The 17,973-nt window shown below is 36.4% G+C and overlaps 1 protein-coding gene across 1 annotated transcript in view; it reads right to left on the bottom strand.

The window, feature by feature from the left end:
- Nucleotides 1–17,973, bottom strand: part of Agbl3 (ATP/GTP binding protein like 3) — a 79,567-nt gene that overhangs the window by 40,709 nt on the left and 20,885 nt on the right. Inside the window, exons 6-8 of the mRNA XM_013353214.2 lie at nt 12,324–12,462; nt 10,739–11,518; nt 7,057–7,225 (exon numbers count right to left, since the gene is read on the bottom strand). Of these exons, the coding sequence (XP_013208668.2) occupies nt 7,057–7,225; nt 10,739–11,518; nt 12,324–12,462 (1,088 nt within the window). The remainder of the gene's footprint in view (nt 1–7,056; nt 7,226–10,738; nt 11,519–12,323; nt 12,463–17,973) is intronic.

Genomic DNA, 17,973 nt, shown 5'->3' with positions numbered 1-17,973 from the left:
GTGCATTCACTTATCAAGATGTTCTCGCGGGACCAGCTTTTCTTCCTGGGAGAATACCGTCTGTTTTCTCTGTTGCTTCCTTGGATCACTGATAGACACTTGTGACCTTGGAGGGCCTTGAGACGTCATCAGTAAAATTTTTTTTTAAGTGGACAAAAAAACAGAATGAAAAATAAAACAGCATCTCTGTAAAAATTGTAATTTCAAAGCTGAAGGTGTTACCTTTTATTTCCTGGTCAATAAAAATAACTATTATTATTTTATTGTTTGAAACAGGATCTCCTGTAGCCTAGGGTGACCTCTAATTCACCAGAGTTGAGTGTGGTTCAGACTCAACTTCTGCCACCACCATCCAAGATGGAAAGTAATTTGTTTTAAGGATTATGTATTTATATTTTGAGGATAGAAATTGTAACACCAACAATAAATATGCTTTTATCATCATATAACTTGTCCCAAATAAGCTTAATTTTTTCATGGTTTATTCATTTTACTTTATGTATATGCATGCCCAATCTGCATGTACACCTTTATCCTAGAAGAGGGCATCAGATCCCATGATAGATGGCTGTAAGTCACTATCTGGCTGCTAGGTATTGAACACTGGATGTTTGGAAGAACAGCCAGTGCTCTTAACTGCTGAGCCATCTCTCCAGCCCCTCCAAATAAGTGTATTATTTTTTGCTACTACTAGTACAGGATATTATACCTTTAGGAACACTTCCTGTTTTGTTGCTTGCTTGCTTTTTGCATTTTTTGAGACAGTGTCTTGTTATATAGCTCACACTAACCTCATACGAATAGCAATTATCTTTGCTGGGATTAAAGATGTGTGCCACCACACACAGAATCCTGTATTTTTAGTAAGTTCTAGAAAGTCTGCATGTTTTAGAATGAAGATTCATCCTGTATATTCCAGGAATTTAAGGAGTCTGTTTTCATAGGAAAGGCATTGGAGATGTGTTGAAATATTGTTTATAAAGAGATCAACATTGTTTTGGTTTCTTTTACTAAGACAAGTGTACACCAAGTGACTGGGGGGAGGTGTTATTCAACATAAGTTATTTGTGTCCATTCTGAGATTTTAATGTGTAGAGATTCAGTTAATTACCACCATCACTACCACAATCAAATACAGAACAGTTCTCTCCCTGATCCCCACGTCCCATCTTTTTAACTCCTCTCATGCTATTGCCTTGCTGTCACATTCTTCTGTTTGTCTGCCACCTCACTTTTCCCTTTGTCACTATGTGTTTGTGTTTTCAAGACTGTTGTCTAAATGGAATTGAGTTTGTGATTTTTTTTTTGAGACAGGGTTTCTCTTTAGCTTTGGGGCCTGTCCTGGAACTAGCTCTTGTAGACCAGGTTGGCCTTGAATTCACAGAGATCCACCTGCCTCTGCCTCCCGAGTGCTGGGATTAAAGGTGAGTGCTACCACCAGCCGGCTGAGTTTGTAATGTTTTAAGACTGGCTTCTTTAGTAAAATACTTTTGAGATTTATCCAAGTTGTTGCACATAGAAATATTCATTCTCTTTTATTGCTGAGGGTGATTCATTCCATTGTGTGACTGTACTACATAAAGTCTAGTTTGAATTGTTTAATTTTTTTTCTTTTCTTTTCTTTTTTTCAAGACAGGGTTTCTCTGTGTAGCATTTTGGAGCCTGTCCTGACACTAGTTCTGTATATCAAGCTGGGCTCAAAGTCTCAGAGATCCACCTATTTCTGCCTCCAAAGTGCTAAGATTAAAGGAATATGCCACCACTGCCTGGCTGAATTATTTAATTTTTAGAAATTAAAAAGAGCTTCCAAAATATTTGTATATACAGGTTTACATATGAATGCAATTTTTAATTTTTTTTCCTATGGTTCATCTCTAGGCATGGGATTGCTCAATCACATGATAACTGTTCATTTAAGTCCGAAGGCAAACTATTCTCTAAAATATTGTATTAATAATCATATCTCTGAACAATAGATATGCTTCAAATTTTTCTTTGCACTGGATATAAGCAACACTTTTTAAAAAATTTTAGTCATCATATTAAGCATGTAGTTGTATCTCATCTTCATGATTTTCACTTGTAGCTCCTTGATGGCTAATTAAGCCAAATACCTCTCTTTTCATGTGCCCATTTAGCATTATATATTATTCTGATGAAGTATTGTGGTGGTTTAAATGAAAATGGCCAACATAAACACATAGGAAGTAGCATTATTGAAGGTGTGGCCTTGTAGGAGTAGGTGTGGCCTTTTTGGAGGAAGTGTGTCACAAAGGGTGGGCTTTGTTTTGGAAGCTCCAGACAGACCCAGTGTCGCTCTCTCTTCCTGCTACCTGCTGATCCAGAAGTAGAACTCTCAGCAACTTTTCCAGCATGATGTCTGCCTGCATGCTGCCATACTTCCTGCCATGCCAACAATGAACTAAACCTCTGAACCTGTAAGTCATCCCCAATTAAATGTTTTCTTTTATCCTCAGCAACAAAACCCTAAGACAATATCACTAACATCTAATATCAGTGCTATTTTTTGAAAGTTATTTTATTACTGAGTTATTCTAAATATAAGTTCTATGTCAGAAATGAGTTTTCTATTTATAGCATCGTTGCATCCTCTTTTTGAGACCTTTCATAGAACAAAAGAATCTATCTGATGAAGTCTAATTTGTTTGTTTATTGTGACCCAATAGGTCATGAGCTTGGTATATGCCTGTATCAGCTACTTTTCTAGCTGCTGTAACAAAATACCCGACAGAAGCAACTTTTAAAAAGGAAGGGTTTGTTTTGGCTCCCAGTTGAGTATAGTCTACCACGGCAAAGAGACAAGGCATTGGGAAGTTGAAGAGGCTGGCTGTACTGCCTCCGCTGCTAGGAGGAAGGGAGAACAAGTGCCTGTGCTCAGCTCACTTTCTGTGTATTTAGTACAGGACCTCAGCCCATGGAATAATTCTGCCCATATTTAGGTTCCAATTAATCTAATCTCATTAAACTTTTGCAGACACACCCAGAGGCTTGTCAATTCAGTAATTTTAGATCCTGTCAAGCTGGTGTACTAGCAACTATCACAATGTTCAAGAACCTTTTGTCTATCTTCATGTGACAAAAGTTTTATGTATAACATTTAAAATGTGAGGTTTAGGTGGACGATGTTTTAATGGCTGTCCAATTGTAATACCAATTACTGAAAAGTCTTACATTAGATTTCCTATGTACCTTGACAGAGACTGTGTGTGTGTGTGTGTGTGTGTGTGTGTCTATGTGTGTGTACTACTGTGCTGGACTTGCTCTCAGTGTCTGTGCCCCTCCCTATACTATACTATATCATATCAATCACGATTATTTTATCCTATCTGAAAATTTGATAGTGAGATTCCTTTAACTTTTTTCCAAAATTGATTTGTTAGGCCCAATTTCTTTGCATTACTTACAACAAACACAAATTTACCTATTTCTGTAAACAATTATGTCTTGATTTTTTCATGAAATTGTGTTAACTCTACCCATCATTTATGAAAGACTGAATATCTGTGTTTATTGTCTCAACCCAAAATACAGAATATCTCTCCATTCATATGGATATTTCTCAATATTTTTAAGGGTTTAACATACAAATTTAAACATTTTGTTAGACTTACAAATATTCATTACTGATGGGTAAACTCTGTCAACCAATCACATCTAGTTAAGGCGTGGCTACCTGGAGCCCAGGAAGAAAAACTGGGAGGACCCAGATGCATGCTCTCTCTGCGTGGCTCCAGCCACCTAGATAGGAAGTCGGACCTCCCACTCTTGTAGCATTATTTTTATAACCATTAAAAACATAACTGTCATCCTTGAGCTGGCCTGGTTATTTATTGTGCCGACCTAATTTGCAACACATTACTTAGAATTATGACAAAATAGTATTGTCTTCAATTTTAGCTTATAGTTACTAATTTTGACTAGAAATTGTAGAGTGAACTTTCCCCCTACAATGTACTAAAATCACTTCCCCTAAGAGGTTTTATAGATACTTTGAACTTCATATGTGGGCAAACATGCCTTCATTGCTTCCATGCAGTGAATCTGCCTTCTTAGCATTTCTTAAAACATCCAGAAGGATGCATGGGAGGAGCAGCATAGGGCTGAATCTCTAGTTCAGAGGACAGTATTTGCCACATACCTGAATCTCTGAGATCAGCCCCTAGTCCTGCCTTAATAAAGGAAAGATTAAGCAGAGGAATCCTTGTTTTGTAATCTGATTTTTTGAGAAAAACATTATCTTAGAAAAGTCTCTAAAAAAAAGTCCAGTATGATATCAAGTATAGAATTTTTGTATATGTTTCTATTAGTTTGGAAAAATCTTCAATCTTTATTTGAAAAAATTAATTTTAATTTTTTGAAAATTTCACACATATATACAATGTATCTTGATCGCATCCACTCTTCACTCCTCCCTTCAAATTCTTCCAAGACCCTTCCCATCTCCTCTCCCTTACAACTTCATGTCTTTCTTTTATATATCTTTTTTATCTATTTCAAATAACATTTTATTCAATCTTTGATAATTCCATAGAATATTTATTTCCCTACCCCAATTTCTCCCAGATCCTTTCCCACCTCCTTACCCACCCAGCTTCATCTTTTCTCTCCTTCCCATCATCACCATCATCCACAAGAACAACAAAATCCATGGAGTTCAGCTTGTTTTGGTATACTTCTCCTGGGTGTGAGGTCTGCGCTGGAGTGTGGTCAGTACACTAGGTATGAATCTATTGAAGAAAACTGCCCAATAGTTAGTGGCAGAACTCCATGCCTACATCCCCTGCTCCATGTTGGAATCGTGTCTGGCTTGAACTTGAGCAGGTCTTGTGTATGTTATCACAGTCTCTGTGAGTTAATATGTGCATCCGCTCTGCTGCGTCTGGACAATGCTGTTTCCTTGAAGTCATATACTACCTCTGGCTCTTACCCTCTCTCTGTTCCCTCTTCTTCACAGATTCCTGAGCCTTGAGAGTGTAATACAGGCATCCCATTTAAGGATGAGCATTACTAAGTCTTTTATTCTCTACTTGTTAACCAGTTGTGGGTTACTTAGCACCTAATGCAGGAATATTTTCAGATAAGGGTTGAGAAATATAAGAATCTATGAGCATAGCTATAGCTATGTAATCAGGAGTAGTTTTATTGCTATGCCCATTTATCAGAATATAGTAGCAAGTTTCCCCTAGAGTTCATGTTCTATTTAGCCTCAGGTCCTCTTTAACACATGCTACCACTTGACTGGAGACAAGAAGACAATGTGTTGGAGTTTATTCCCTCCTTCCACCATGTGGGTGCCAGGTGTCAAACTCAGACCATCAAACTTAGCAACAGGTGCCTTTACCTGCTGAGCCAATACTGTTGACGCAGGAATCTTAAATATGGAATGATGGTCTGTATCTCTTTCTAGCAAATCAATGTAATTTCTGACAATATGGTATAAGTCTCCTAAATTTATTAATTGAAATATATGTATCTTTCAAAGTTTTATAACAACTCATGAAAATTTTCATCAAATTACAAAAAAACCAAGAATTTTTGAGTAGAACCACAAGGATATTCCTTTATTGTGCTTGTCTGCAGAATCTGCTCAAATTAATACCCCTCTCTCTCATTCTTGAGTTAGTAATTTTTGTCATCTTTCTCTTTCTGGTCAGTTTTGGTAAAGTGTTATCAATATTAATTGATCTTTCCCAGTACAAACTTTGTTTTATGGTTTTCTCCATTATCTCCGTTTTCAACATCACCACTTCTCTTTATTGTCTGCTTCATTCTGCTTGTTTTCCCTTTCTAGCTTCTTGTATAGAAATTTAGATATTGGCTTGAAATATTGACTTGAAACCTAGACATTGACTTGTTCTATAGTGGTCAATCAAATCCAGTTGGTGTTGGTCAGTTCTTACCTATCTCCCCTGCTTTCTAGCTACCTGTTCTTGTTTACTGGGAAAGTATTTCATCTCTACACCTTTCATTGCAGATTTGCCTGAATGTTGTAATGAGAAATGTTTCAGAGGGAACATAGAATTGGAGGTGTCTATATTTTAAGTAATCACTGTATTAGGTGGAACAGCTGTTTAAATGCAGACTGGTTGGTTATGGCATTCAAGAAACAGATCCATTTCATGTAAGGCACAACTAATTAGAGATTGAAGACTAAGTAACATGTCAATAAACATGCTAAAACAGCTTAGAGATAGGAGAGATAGGGGATAGCTTTACAGGAGTAATGAATTTTATACCTATCACTGCTGACATAATATAGTAATAGATTCAGGTATGGGATTGCTTTCTCTGATCTTCCCATAGGTACAAGGATTCTTGGGACAACAAACCTGTTCTTTCTATAGATAGCTTTTCTATCAAATCACCTTGGGGTTTTTTTTTGTATGTTTGATTCCCAATTAGCCTCAGAAAGCAGTATTTCCCATTTAGTTCTTTATAATTAAAATGCTTCATTAAGACTTTGAAGTCTACATGATTTTTTGTTTGCTACACTCATTCTTTTTTTCTAAAAAAGTAAATTATTTTAACAATTCAGTAATTGAACAGCTCCAACATTTTCACCATTAGCAAAAATATTACACTGTATTCTCTTCTAATTCTACTTTCTAAGTATTTTTTAATATTGGTCATTAAATTTTTCTTTGAAAGTTCTAATAAATTTATTGTACATTTCCTAAGATCACAATCTTTAGTCTGTATAACTTATACACAAGAAATCTTTTGAAAATTTCAGTCCTTGAAATTGATAAGAGAAATGACAATGAGAAAAAAGTTCAGAAGGTAAATAGTGCTGCTCTTAGAGAGAAGAGAAGAAAGAAGTTTTGTTTTTATTTTTTTTTGAAAATATCTCTAAATAATTGGGCATTAAACAGACTCAAACAGTTTTTTTCTCATAGTCAATTGTAAAAATCAGTTTTAAAAGAAAGCAAAACCAAAACTAATTTTAAAAAGCAGGTTAATAAGTAGGATGACAAACTTGACTTTCCCATATTTGCAGTATTTAATAAGGAAAGTTAAACTCTTAATGCTACTTACTTTATTTGGGCAGTTTTTGCTCAGCATAAGTGGGAAGATTCGTTGTTGTAAGTATAATCCTTTTGTTTTAGATCTGCTGCTTCCATCACAGCCATACATGAAAATGTTCTGTTTCCTACTATGGCCATGAAGATCACAATATAAAATAACTTCTCGTTTCTCCATTAACCTATTGTAAAGAAAAGGAGCAAGTCACTAACTTTACCTCTGAATCTTCTTCTACAGGTAATATAGATTTACATATATAATAAACAAATAAATCTTAAAATATATCATTTTTTGACTTTTTATGCTCTGGTTTTCCATGATAACAACAAATTTCTCCCACTCCCAAGACTCCTAGCAGATCTCTCTGCTTTGTCCTTTGGTTTTCTGTTATCCACAGAAGACAGATCTCCCTTCCTTTGCCCACCACCTTTCCAAACGCTCTACTGGGCTAGAGAGTCTTCTCCTTCACCTTGTAGTGTTCTCAGCCTTCAGAACAGTCTCACCCATTCCTACCCAGCCAGTCCAGTCAGAACTAAGGTGGTTCTGGAACTTGGCAACACCTTACTAGTACCATTTCCTTGTCACCTGTCTAGGAAATTTTCATGTTGGTTATTTAAGCTTGTTAAAGATGGGGAATGTTTAAAATCATCTACAACAGCGCTATGCACACAAGCACCAAATATTTGTTAAAAATTGAGTGCCTCAGAATTTGGTTCTGGAAACAATGAGAAGTTAGCCTCTGAGAATACCACTCTGAGAAAAAAAATGACACTCAATTTTAAACAGAGTTTTTTTTTTCCAATAAAACTCTAAAAAAATACTTAAATTATCAAATTAAAAGAAATTATCTTAAGAGGACAACCCATCACCTGCATAATTTAACACTCAGTTATTTTAAATTGAGAAGCAGGCTTCTCAGATGGATGCTGAAGAGTACTGGAGAAGAGCCTTTAAAAATGGTGCCGCGGTATTAGTAGTATGAGCATTTTTGTCTCTTCTGTCCTGTTTTCAGGCTTTATATGGCATTTCTACATCACTTAATTAAAATTGCATGTGTCATTTGCTATATCTATATATTTAGAAGGGTAAAAACTAAAATATTAACAACGGTATTACAAGTATGTATTTATAAAAAAATCAAACATCACTTTTATTAAAAACAATGGTTATAAAATTTAAAAATGAAATTTTATGTGCATTAATTTACTGATTTTATTTGATAAAATCCACTTAACACAAAGGAATCAACACATTTTTACAAGTTCTTAGAAAACTAGATTTTAAAGCATGACCACTAAATATGAAACATGCCATCCATTGTAAAATCCAATATTCAGAGGTTTGGAGATATTTCAACTTCCCACAAGAGCATCATTAGAAAGCTCTAGGAATTAATTACACCTATGTAATTAATATTACCTCTGAAGTAAAGTGAGATATTAATATTTCTTCCCTTGCATTAATTAACATAAGTTAATTAATTGGGATTTTCTTTTTGTTCACCAGTAATTACGCTAAATATTTTATATTAAGTATCCTAAGAGTTTCCTCTTATGGGAACATGTTTTAAGCATACTTAATTTGTGTATACTGACATCCTGTCACCTTCCTATACCTAGCTGCCTGTCTTCTTGTTTTTCTTACCTGCTCTTGAGTAATTGAATTAAAGATATTTCCCTTTCTTGAAATTCTTTCAGAAATTGTTGAATTGGTTCCTGCCTTAACCTCTTTACAAGGCAAACTGAGAACTGAGACATTTAAATTAGCTTCCATAGAGACAAGTCAAGCTATATTGGCTTGTAATCCATCATGTGTCAAGCCAGGAACTCTTAATGTCAAAGATGCATTCCATCAGCTACCTTCATATGTATGTATGTATGTATGTATGTATGTATGTATGTATATATATACACATATACATTTCATTTTTAAAATAACAAGAATGACACAAAAGCTAGAAAAGCAGTGCTCTAGTCTACTTCTTTTGTAGCTTCTGTTTTGGTTAGTGTGTTGTATAAATTTGTTATGCTCTCAGAAACAAAGAAATCAATCTTGGCACATTACTATCATTAACTAAGCTCCCAACTTTATTTAGATTTCATTAGTTTTTACACTAATGTCCTTAACTCTATGCCAGATTCCTGGGCACATTACATGTATTCAGTTATTTTTACTGTTCACATACCTAAAGGATGCTCAATTGTACCACAAGGACATGTGCTTAACTATGTTTATAGTAGCATTTTTTTTTGTCATAGCCAGAACCTCAAAACAACCTAAATGCCCCTCAACTGAAGAATGGATAAGGAAATGTGGTACATCTACACAATGGAGTACTACACAGCAGAAAAAAATGACATCTTGAAATTTACAGGCAAATGAATACAGCTAGAAAACATTATATTGAGTGGAGCTAACCCAGACCCAGAAAGACAAATATCATATGTTCTCATTCATAGGTTGCTTTTAGACATAAAGGAAAAAACAAAAACAAACAACAACAACAACAACAACAAAACGGCCTACAATTCACAGTCCTAGAGAACCTGGACAACAAAGAAGACCCTAAGAGAGACACACATAGATCTAACACAGGGGATATAGGAAAAGACAAGATCTTCTGAGTAAATTGGGAGCATGGGTGCATACCATGGAAGAGGATAGGAGGGGAGGGGAGAGGGGGAAAGGAGTGGAGAAAAATGCATAGCTCAATAAAAACAATGAAAAAGGAAAAAAATTAAAAAATGACAAAAAATTAAAAAATAATCTTACAGTTCCTTTAGATGGATGCCTTGCTCAGCTCAGATATAGTAGGAAGAGCCTTGGGCCTTCCCCAAAGCAGTGTGCCTTACCCTCTCTGTGGAGTGTGGTGGGTAGGTGGAGAGAATGAGAGGAGGGGAGGGACTGGGATTGGTATATAAAGTGAAAAAACGATCATTTTCTTTAAAAAATAAAAAATAAGTTATATAAAAAAGGGAAATCAGTTTACTCTAAGTAAGTCTAAGGACTCACTCAGCACTGTATGACTGGCATAATTCCAGAAAGCTTTGGTCTGTAGTTAATATTCACACATAGATGATTAAAAAAAAACACAGTGTAACCATCAAGGCTACAGTAGTCATCAAGGTTACTATAAGTTTTAGGAAGAAATCAAGTTTGTGACATGCAAACTTCCCAGTTTCTCAAAGCCAGTGAAATATTCTGGAGCCTGTTTTCTCATTCAAGACAGAGCTTGTTCACAGTGCCAGAAAGGTGTGTGATCAGAACTGGAAAGGAAGAAAATCACTTATGAACTATCTTATGAAAAGTTAGAGGTTTTTTCTTTGCTTTATGTCTAGAAGCCACTTATGAGTGGGAACATATTATATTGTCTTTCTGGGTTTGGGTTATCAACCTACAGTCCACAACCCCAGACAACCTAGACAACATGAGAACCCTAAGAGAGACATACATGGAGCTACATAAGAGGGAGAAAAAGAGAACATCTCGTGAGTAAACTGGGAGTGTGGGGGTCATGGAAGAGAGTATGAGAGGAGGGGGAGGAAAGAAGGAGAGCAGAGAAAAATGTATAGCACAATAAAAACAGTAAAAAAAAGAAAAGTTAGAGTAAAAGAAATGAATGGGATTGTATGAGCAAAGTTTTGATTCCCAAATTTACGAATTAAGCAGAGATGCAATTTACAGATTATTTTACCTATGGATCATGTTCCTTGTATACCAAACAGAAGGGTAAGATTCCTTCAGGAGAGATGTATAGTTACGGTTTAAATCCCGTCCAGCTAAGGAACATCGGTAATTTCCCACGATCACACCATCTGGATTCAGCATGGGTATCACCTTGAAGATGAAAGTGTCCCGAAGCAACCGTGCATCACTCGAGTCCCCTAAAATATAATCTAGGAAGCCTTTCATGATCCAAGAGCTGTTGGTCTCTCCTGGGTGAACCCTTGCTGTCAAAATCACAGCCTTGCGCTTTCTTGAGTCACTGTTCTTCAAGGGAGTAGTGATTGTCAAGACATACACCATATTCCTAGCAAGCGTGTGGCACAAGACACGTATTTTACAAAACTTTGATCTTACTGGGTCACTGTTGATGCCAGAAAGGTATTCTTGAAGGTTGGTGTAAGTGTATGGGTAGCAGTGAGCAAAGTAGCAAGTGTCCTTGCTGTGTGGAAACTGAAATGTCCATGTAAGAGAAAAAGAGTGGCGCCCATCTTGTCCAAGGTTGTTTTTATAATACTTGATTTGGTCTCCTATTCTCTGCCAGCCAATGTTATGGATTTTGGCCTCTTTTTCAGAATAGAACAGTGGCTTCATACCCCGATTGTAAAGACTAGAGGGCTTGGTGAAGTTGACAATAGTGAATCTGTAGGCTATTTCTGCTTGGGTGTTAGTGACCTGGAAATAGTACCACTGAGTATGCTTATTTGTGAAGAGGTCTGGGCGCACAGTCAACTGATATTCATAATCTGCCCTAATACACAAAAAAGGAAGGAAAAAAGCACATAAGTATGACATTTCAGTTTAAGCTATATTAGAAAAATAATCTTATTTTTATCTCTTTTATATAGTCATAGATAGTTCTTTTGGGAAGAAACAACATATACTTAGAATTTGATAGCAAACAACCACAAAAATTAAGTTCTGAAAGTTTTATTTCATGAGTAATTGATATTTAAATATGAAGCCTTTGTATTCCTTTGTAAATGCAGAAACCCAATAAAATTTTGTATGTTTCAATACAATATTTCCTATAAAAATAGGTAAAGAGTTATTGAAACTGAAGAAAAAAGTCATTGTTTGATTTTTTCCCCTTCAAAAATTTATTTTCTAATAATTCCAGTTCTAGGAGAAAAAAGTAGCTATCACTGAGAATGTTTTGAAAGTACATGTAAAGTAACAGTCACATAGGTTTCAAAATTTGAACTAGCAGAAAAAAGTCTGATAACTATCTGTACCCACACTCAGTCGCTGAAGATCCTTAATGAAGACAGACACATTTCAATCTAAGATTTATTCACATACCCATCTTTTCTAATTGTGATTTTCCTTATCAAACAACTTTGTATTAATGTTCATATACATAGTATTATAAGTGCTGAGCTAGGAGTGGGTTCAATAAATATAAACCTTTAATACTCTAGTTAGCATCTGTACTTCAGGAACTACAGTTAAGTAATGGAGACTAAGAACTTTAATATACCTAATCTAAAAAAAAAACAAAAAACTAGTAAGTAGCTAATGGCCTACTTCCTCTAATAAAAACAATTAAAACCTACACTTTGACTACCTTCTGTAGATTACCACTCTCAAACCTTGCTTCAAACACCAAAGTGTTGTCACAGTTATCCACGGGCTGTTTCAAGGATGTCCGGTTACCCCCAACGCGGGAATACACAAAACAGGGCTCTTTGTAAGCTGATGAGAGAAGACGAAATCAGTGACAGTAAGATATCCAGATAATCTCATATTCAGCATGCTTCTACATAATTCACAGCAAGCAAAGCATCACAGGCATATGAAACAACATTTTGAGCAGAATGACAAGTCAGACACTGCATCTACACTTGTGGGCTGGAGCGAAAGCTGTACTTAGGGAAAAGCTTACAGCTTTAAATAAGTTCTATACACCAGGAAGACTTAACTCAGAGGATACATTCTGGATTATGCGTAGGACACAGGACACTGGGAAGTGCATTGCTTCAGTCCTGCAGCACAAAAGACTACTACTGTTAGTGAGCAAATTTGCAACTCTTTTGAGCTACTGAAAATTCTATTACCTATGGTTGCAGGACAAATGTCCAATTCAGAATCTAAGGAGAGAGGGTCATGAGTACTAGTGTACTTGGTGCAGATCATAGCAAAGTTCATTCAGTTAGGGCTGACCAGCCCTAAAAATTAGTTAGGGCTGATCAGATGGTTCTGTAGTTAAGGGGCACCCTGCTCTTGCAGGTTTGGTTATCAGCACTCAGACTCAGTGGGTGGCTCATTACTGCCTGTAACTCCAGCTTCAAGGGACCCAATGCTTGTGGCCTGCACTGGCATCTGCATTTGTGTGCATACTCACACAAGCGACATGTAATTTAACAATAAGTCTTTTTAAAAATTATAACCAGTCATCAAAAGGTTGAGTGTGGACTAGAAAGAGAAAGCAGATTCTCTGAGAGGGTATGAGGGGCATATGGGTATAAGGGAAATTTGTCCCTGCAATAGTTCTTCTCATGGACATAACCTGATATTCACAAAAACATTTCCAAGAAAGCATTATTGACAATACACAAAACCCTAACTAGATCATTTCTCCCTCTTCTTTATGTAACAAAACCTTAGATTCTTTTTATTTAATTTAATTAATTAATTAATTAATTATGAATACAATATTCTTTCTGCATGTATGCCTGCAGGCCAGAAGAGGACCCTAGACCTCATTACAGATGGTTGTGAGCCACCATGTGGTTGCCGGGAATTGAACTCAGGACCTTTGGAAGAGCAGGCAGTGCTCTTAACCTCTGAGCCATCTCTCCAGCCCAAACCTTAAATTCTTATGAAGTAAGGACAATAAACACTGTCACTAGGGTACTAGTGTTCACATACATTATCTGGGAAAAGAAAACTGTTTTCAAAATCCCAAATCCTTTACTACTTGCAGAAAGGCGGAATTGCAGGATGGAATCGTGTTTTGTTGCTGACACTGGCACACTGCAAAGACCTCACGTCTGAGAACTAGGGACAAGGTGTGCGGCTAAAAACTCTGTGGTTCTGATTAAACAGTTCCCTCTAACAGTCTAAGAGGCCATGAGTAAAAAATAACAAGGATTTATGAATTGGAGAACACAGAGTTCAGAGAGCATTTCTCTGCAGTGCAGCATAAAGGAAGAATGGCCCAGAACTGAGAAGGTTCTTCTGCATCATCCTAAATGGTGATGTAGAGGAATCTGAATTCTGTGGTGCTGTAACAATAAGAAGACCAAGAATAAATCTAACACTAACTGAATTCCCATACTGACCGAATTAATACCTCCCCCAATCTCATAATATACACTTAAAGACTTAGACCCAGGATTTTTTTTTCAGTTTTTTTCACACATAAAAAATATTTGATTTTCTTTACCACCTAGATAAGCTCCTCAGCTACCAACCAGCGGGTTTCAATACATATGCTTATGCACGCACATACACAGAGACAATCCCACAGACGTGGATCAAGAGAGAAAACTACATAACCAGTTTAGTATAATGAAGATGTGAGTCTATCAGGTAAAACATTCAGAAGGCGAAAGATAAGTCAAAGGACCAGGTAAAAAAGAATATACAAGATCAGATGGAAATGTAAGAAAGCATCAAATAGAAAATGACAAATGAAAAGCAGTAACAAACATTGAAACTACCCCTGAGGAGCTCATCGGGAGACTTTACAGAGCAGAGGGGATACTCAATAAACATGAGGATGGTGAGCAAACACATAAACTCAAGCAGGAGTTTCTAAAAACAAAAGTAACACAAAACATACAAAATAAGACGGCCAGATCCAAGAACTGTTGCTATCAAAGAACCTAACATATTCAGACTGAAATCCTAGGAGAAGAAAAGTGTAAGAGATAATACCTGAGATTCTGACATTAGTCACTGGCAAGAAACCAAAGTTTAAAAAAACTCAAGGAACAACAAACATATCTATGTAGAAATAAAGATTAAAAGTCTCAGAGGCTATAAATTTGGAACATTTTTCAAGTGCTGCAAGATAAAATTTGTCAAATAGACAATATTGTTTTTCTGAGACAGAATTAATTTGCATTACAAGAAATAAGTAAAGTTTTTCCAGGCAGAAGTGTTATTAGACAGAAACTTGGATCTATACAATACATAATAGTAAATAAACAGATAAATAAGTGTTTGATGGCCAGGGAGCTAGAAAGCTCAGTCAGTACAATGTCTGCTGAGTAACCACGAGAATCTGAGCTCAACCTCCAGAACCCACATTTGTAAAAGTCAGGTGTTGCGGCAGAGCCCCTAATCCAAGTTCTAGGGATCCGTGAAGCCTGCTGGGTCAGCCAAACTAGCCTAGTCTGTGAGTTCCAGGTTAAGGAAACACCCTGCTGCACAACCCAAGGTGGACAGCATCTGAGGATGACACACAGGTTTACTTCTGGCTTCCACACACATGCATGTGCTCATATAGATGCTCATGAATGCACACACAAACACACAAAGAAATTAATACTAGAAATTAAAAGTAAATACTCATTTTTCTTTTTTAAAATTATCTAAAAGATTACTAATGAAGGGAACAGTTACTTTTTTTAGCACACAAAAAAGTTAAAATACATTTGAAATTATGATAAAAAGGAAATTGAAAATACATTTTTACAAGATTTTTGTATTATATATGAAATGACAGGGTTATTTAAAAGTAATTTTTATATTTATTTTAAAATCATTAATTTTTAAAAGATACATACATATAAATACATACATACATAAATACACACACACACACATATATTTGAGTGCCTGTATGTATGTATGCACACTATGTACGTGTCTAGTGTCCCTGGAGGTCAGAAGAGGGTGTTGCATCCTTGGAACTGGAGTTACAGATGGTTGTTAGCTATCCAGTGTGGGCTCTGGAAACTTAACTGGGATCCTGTACAAGAGCAGAAGGTACTCTTAACTACTGAGCCATCTCTCCATCCCCAGTTAATCTACTTTTGAGAAAAGTTTTCCCTGTGTATATCAGGCTGGTCTTGAATTTGTGATCCTCCCACTCAGCTTTCTGAGTATTAAGATACAGGCATGTGCCTCCAACACCCAGCTGCAAGGAGAATCTTTTATAAGGACATATACTAAAAAAACCTAAGGCAACCACACAAAAACCTAATAAAAAAGTAAAAAAAAGATACAACACAGCAAGATGGTAAGTATTGAATCCAATTGCATCAAAACTTAAATTGATTAGCGTAGTTTAAAAACATATCTTCAAACTATATAAAAAGCCAGGCACAGCTATATGTTGTAAGTACCTATTTTAAAAAATGAAGAAAACAGATTAAAAACTAAATGATGTGGCCAAGTATGATGGCCCACGCCTTTGATCCCAGCACTTGGGAAGCAGAGGCAGGTGAATCTATGAGTTTGAGGCCAGCCAGGTCTACATAGTGAGTCCCGGGCTAGCTAGTGTTACCCAGTGAGACCCTGCCTCACATAACCAAAAACAAAACAAACATTTTAAATGATGGAAAAAGATAGACAATATAAATACTAATAAAAAAGCCCAAATGGCTATTTTTTTGTATCAAAGTATCCAGCTATGGATAAAGCTACATCACCAGTGTGGTATTAGCACACTCATCAATACATCATCACAGAACATACCGTCTAGAAACAGACTGACATGTATACTGTGAACTGACATTTCACTAAGGTAGCTAGACACTTCCATGGAGGATAGGATAGTCTTTTCAATACTTCAGAGTGATAGTTTCAAAAACAGGTGTGTGGGAAAATAAACCTTAACTTTTATATTCCAAGCCATGCATCAAAAATTATTCAAAATAGATCGTGAACATAAAAAGAGAGTAAGTTGTTCTGTAGTTATGGAAGGGTGAATTACTTGGAGTATGAAAGCATCAAGTAGCACAGTGGATTTGAAGAGCAGAGCCCTGAGGCAGAGCAGTCAGACATAAAGGCATGCTTGCTTTGTGAGTTTTTATCTCCAGGGAGCTTAGGATCACTGACAGAAATCAGAACAACACTTGCTCTGCAGAATATTTGGGAACTCACCAGCAGGTAAATAGGAATTCTCTGGGGTTCCAAAAAATTGTAAACTCAGCCTATTTCACCTTGATTTAACATCCCTGCTAATCATATCACACAGGGTCATCGTCTTCCATAGCCTATTGGAAGAGCACAGCTTTCTCAGAACCTTTAGTGTTCATTGGTACTTAATTTATATCTTAACTTATTGAAACCCTTTTCTGTTGTTTTCATTATTATTAATAAAACATGGAGAAATATAAGTAATTTAGAGTGATCTTTTATATGCTGATGAAAGTATGGTAGAAGGTTTTCATCTTCAAATCTTATTTCCAATGCTACAATCAGGGGAAGTGGTTTTCACACAGCGATGCACACGGTTCTCCCTCAGGCCTGTCCTCTACGCTCTCCCCATTTCTCTCCATTCTCTGCTTCTGGTACCCTGATCTTCAGGGACTGTCTGGGAGGGTCTCTGAGCCTCTGCTGTGGACTGCAGAAAGCTCTGCAGAACTTGGGAAGGTAGGAGAGAGTGACATTCGGCTATCTCCCACTGTGTTCTCCACCGGAAGCCACAGTGGCTTAGGAGCTGCCTTCTCACATAGTTACCGGCTGTAGGTCTAGAGACCATCCCACTTTCTTACTAATTCAGACCCAGGAGACAGGCCATTTTCTGTTGATAGCCTCTTGTCTCCTTCAGCTCTATCTGCTCTGTTGTAAATTCATTAAGTTTCTTCAGGTAAACTCTGACTAACCTAACCTAACCTCCTTATTGACCTAAACCACTTAATTTTTTTAGTTACCTCATTTCAGTTATGTGTGAAAGATCATAGGTTAGTTATGTAAATAACTGAAAACAAAAGTTTAAAATTTGACAAGTGCTTATCACTTTAGTGGTTACAAATGTGTGAGTACATGATTTCTGGGACTGTCACTGCAGACAAACAGCCATTCTGAATTTTCCTTTAGCATGCTTGCTTTCTCAATATGCATGCTCTCTGGAAGCTACTTTAATATATAGGAACAATAAGATATCAAACTCTAATGAGGAAATTTCATAAGAGTCCCATCATTAGGACATTGGCCCAGATTTCTGTTGAGTTATCAGCAGGCATTATCTTTTTTTTTTTGATTTTTCGAGACAGGGTTTCTCCGTAGTTTTTTTGGTTCCTGTCCTGG

This window comes from Microtus ochrogaster, unplaced genomic scaffold (assembly GCF_000317375.1).
Source record: "Microtus ochrogaster isolate Prairie Vole_2 unplaced genomic scaffold, MicOch1.0 UNK4, whole genome shotgun sequence".
Classification (NCBI taxonomy): domain Eukaryota; kingdom Metazoa; phylum Chordata; class Mammalia; order Rodentia; family Cricetidae; genus Microtus; species Microtus ochrogaster.
Note: the sequence above shows the minus strand (reverse complement) of the source record. Positions and strands in the feature narration are given on the sequence as shown.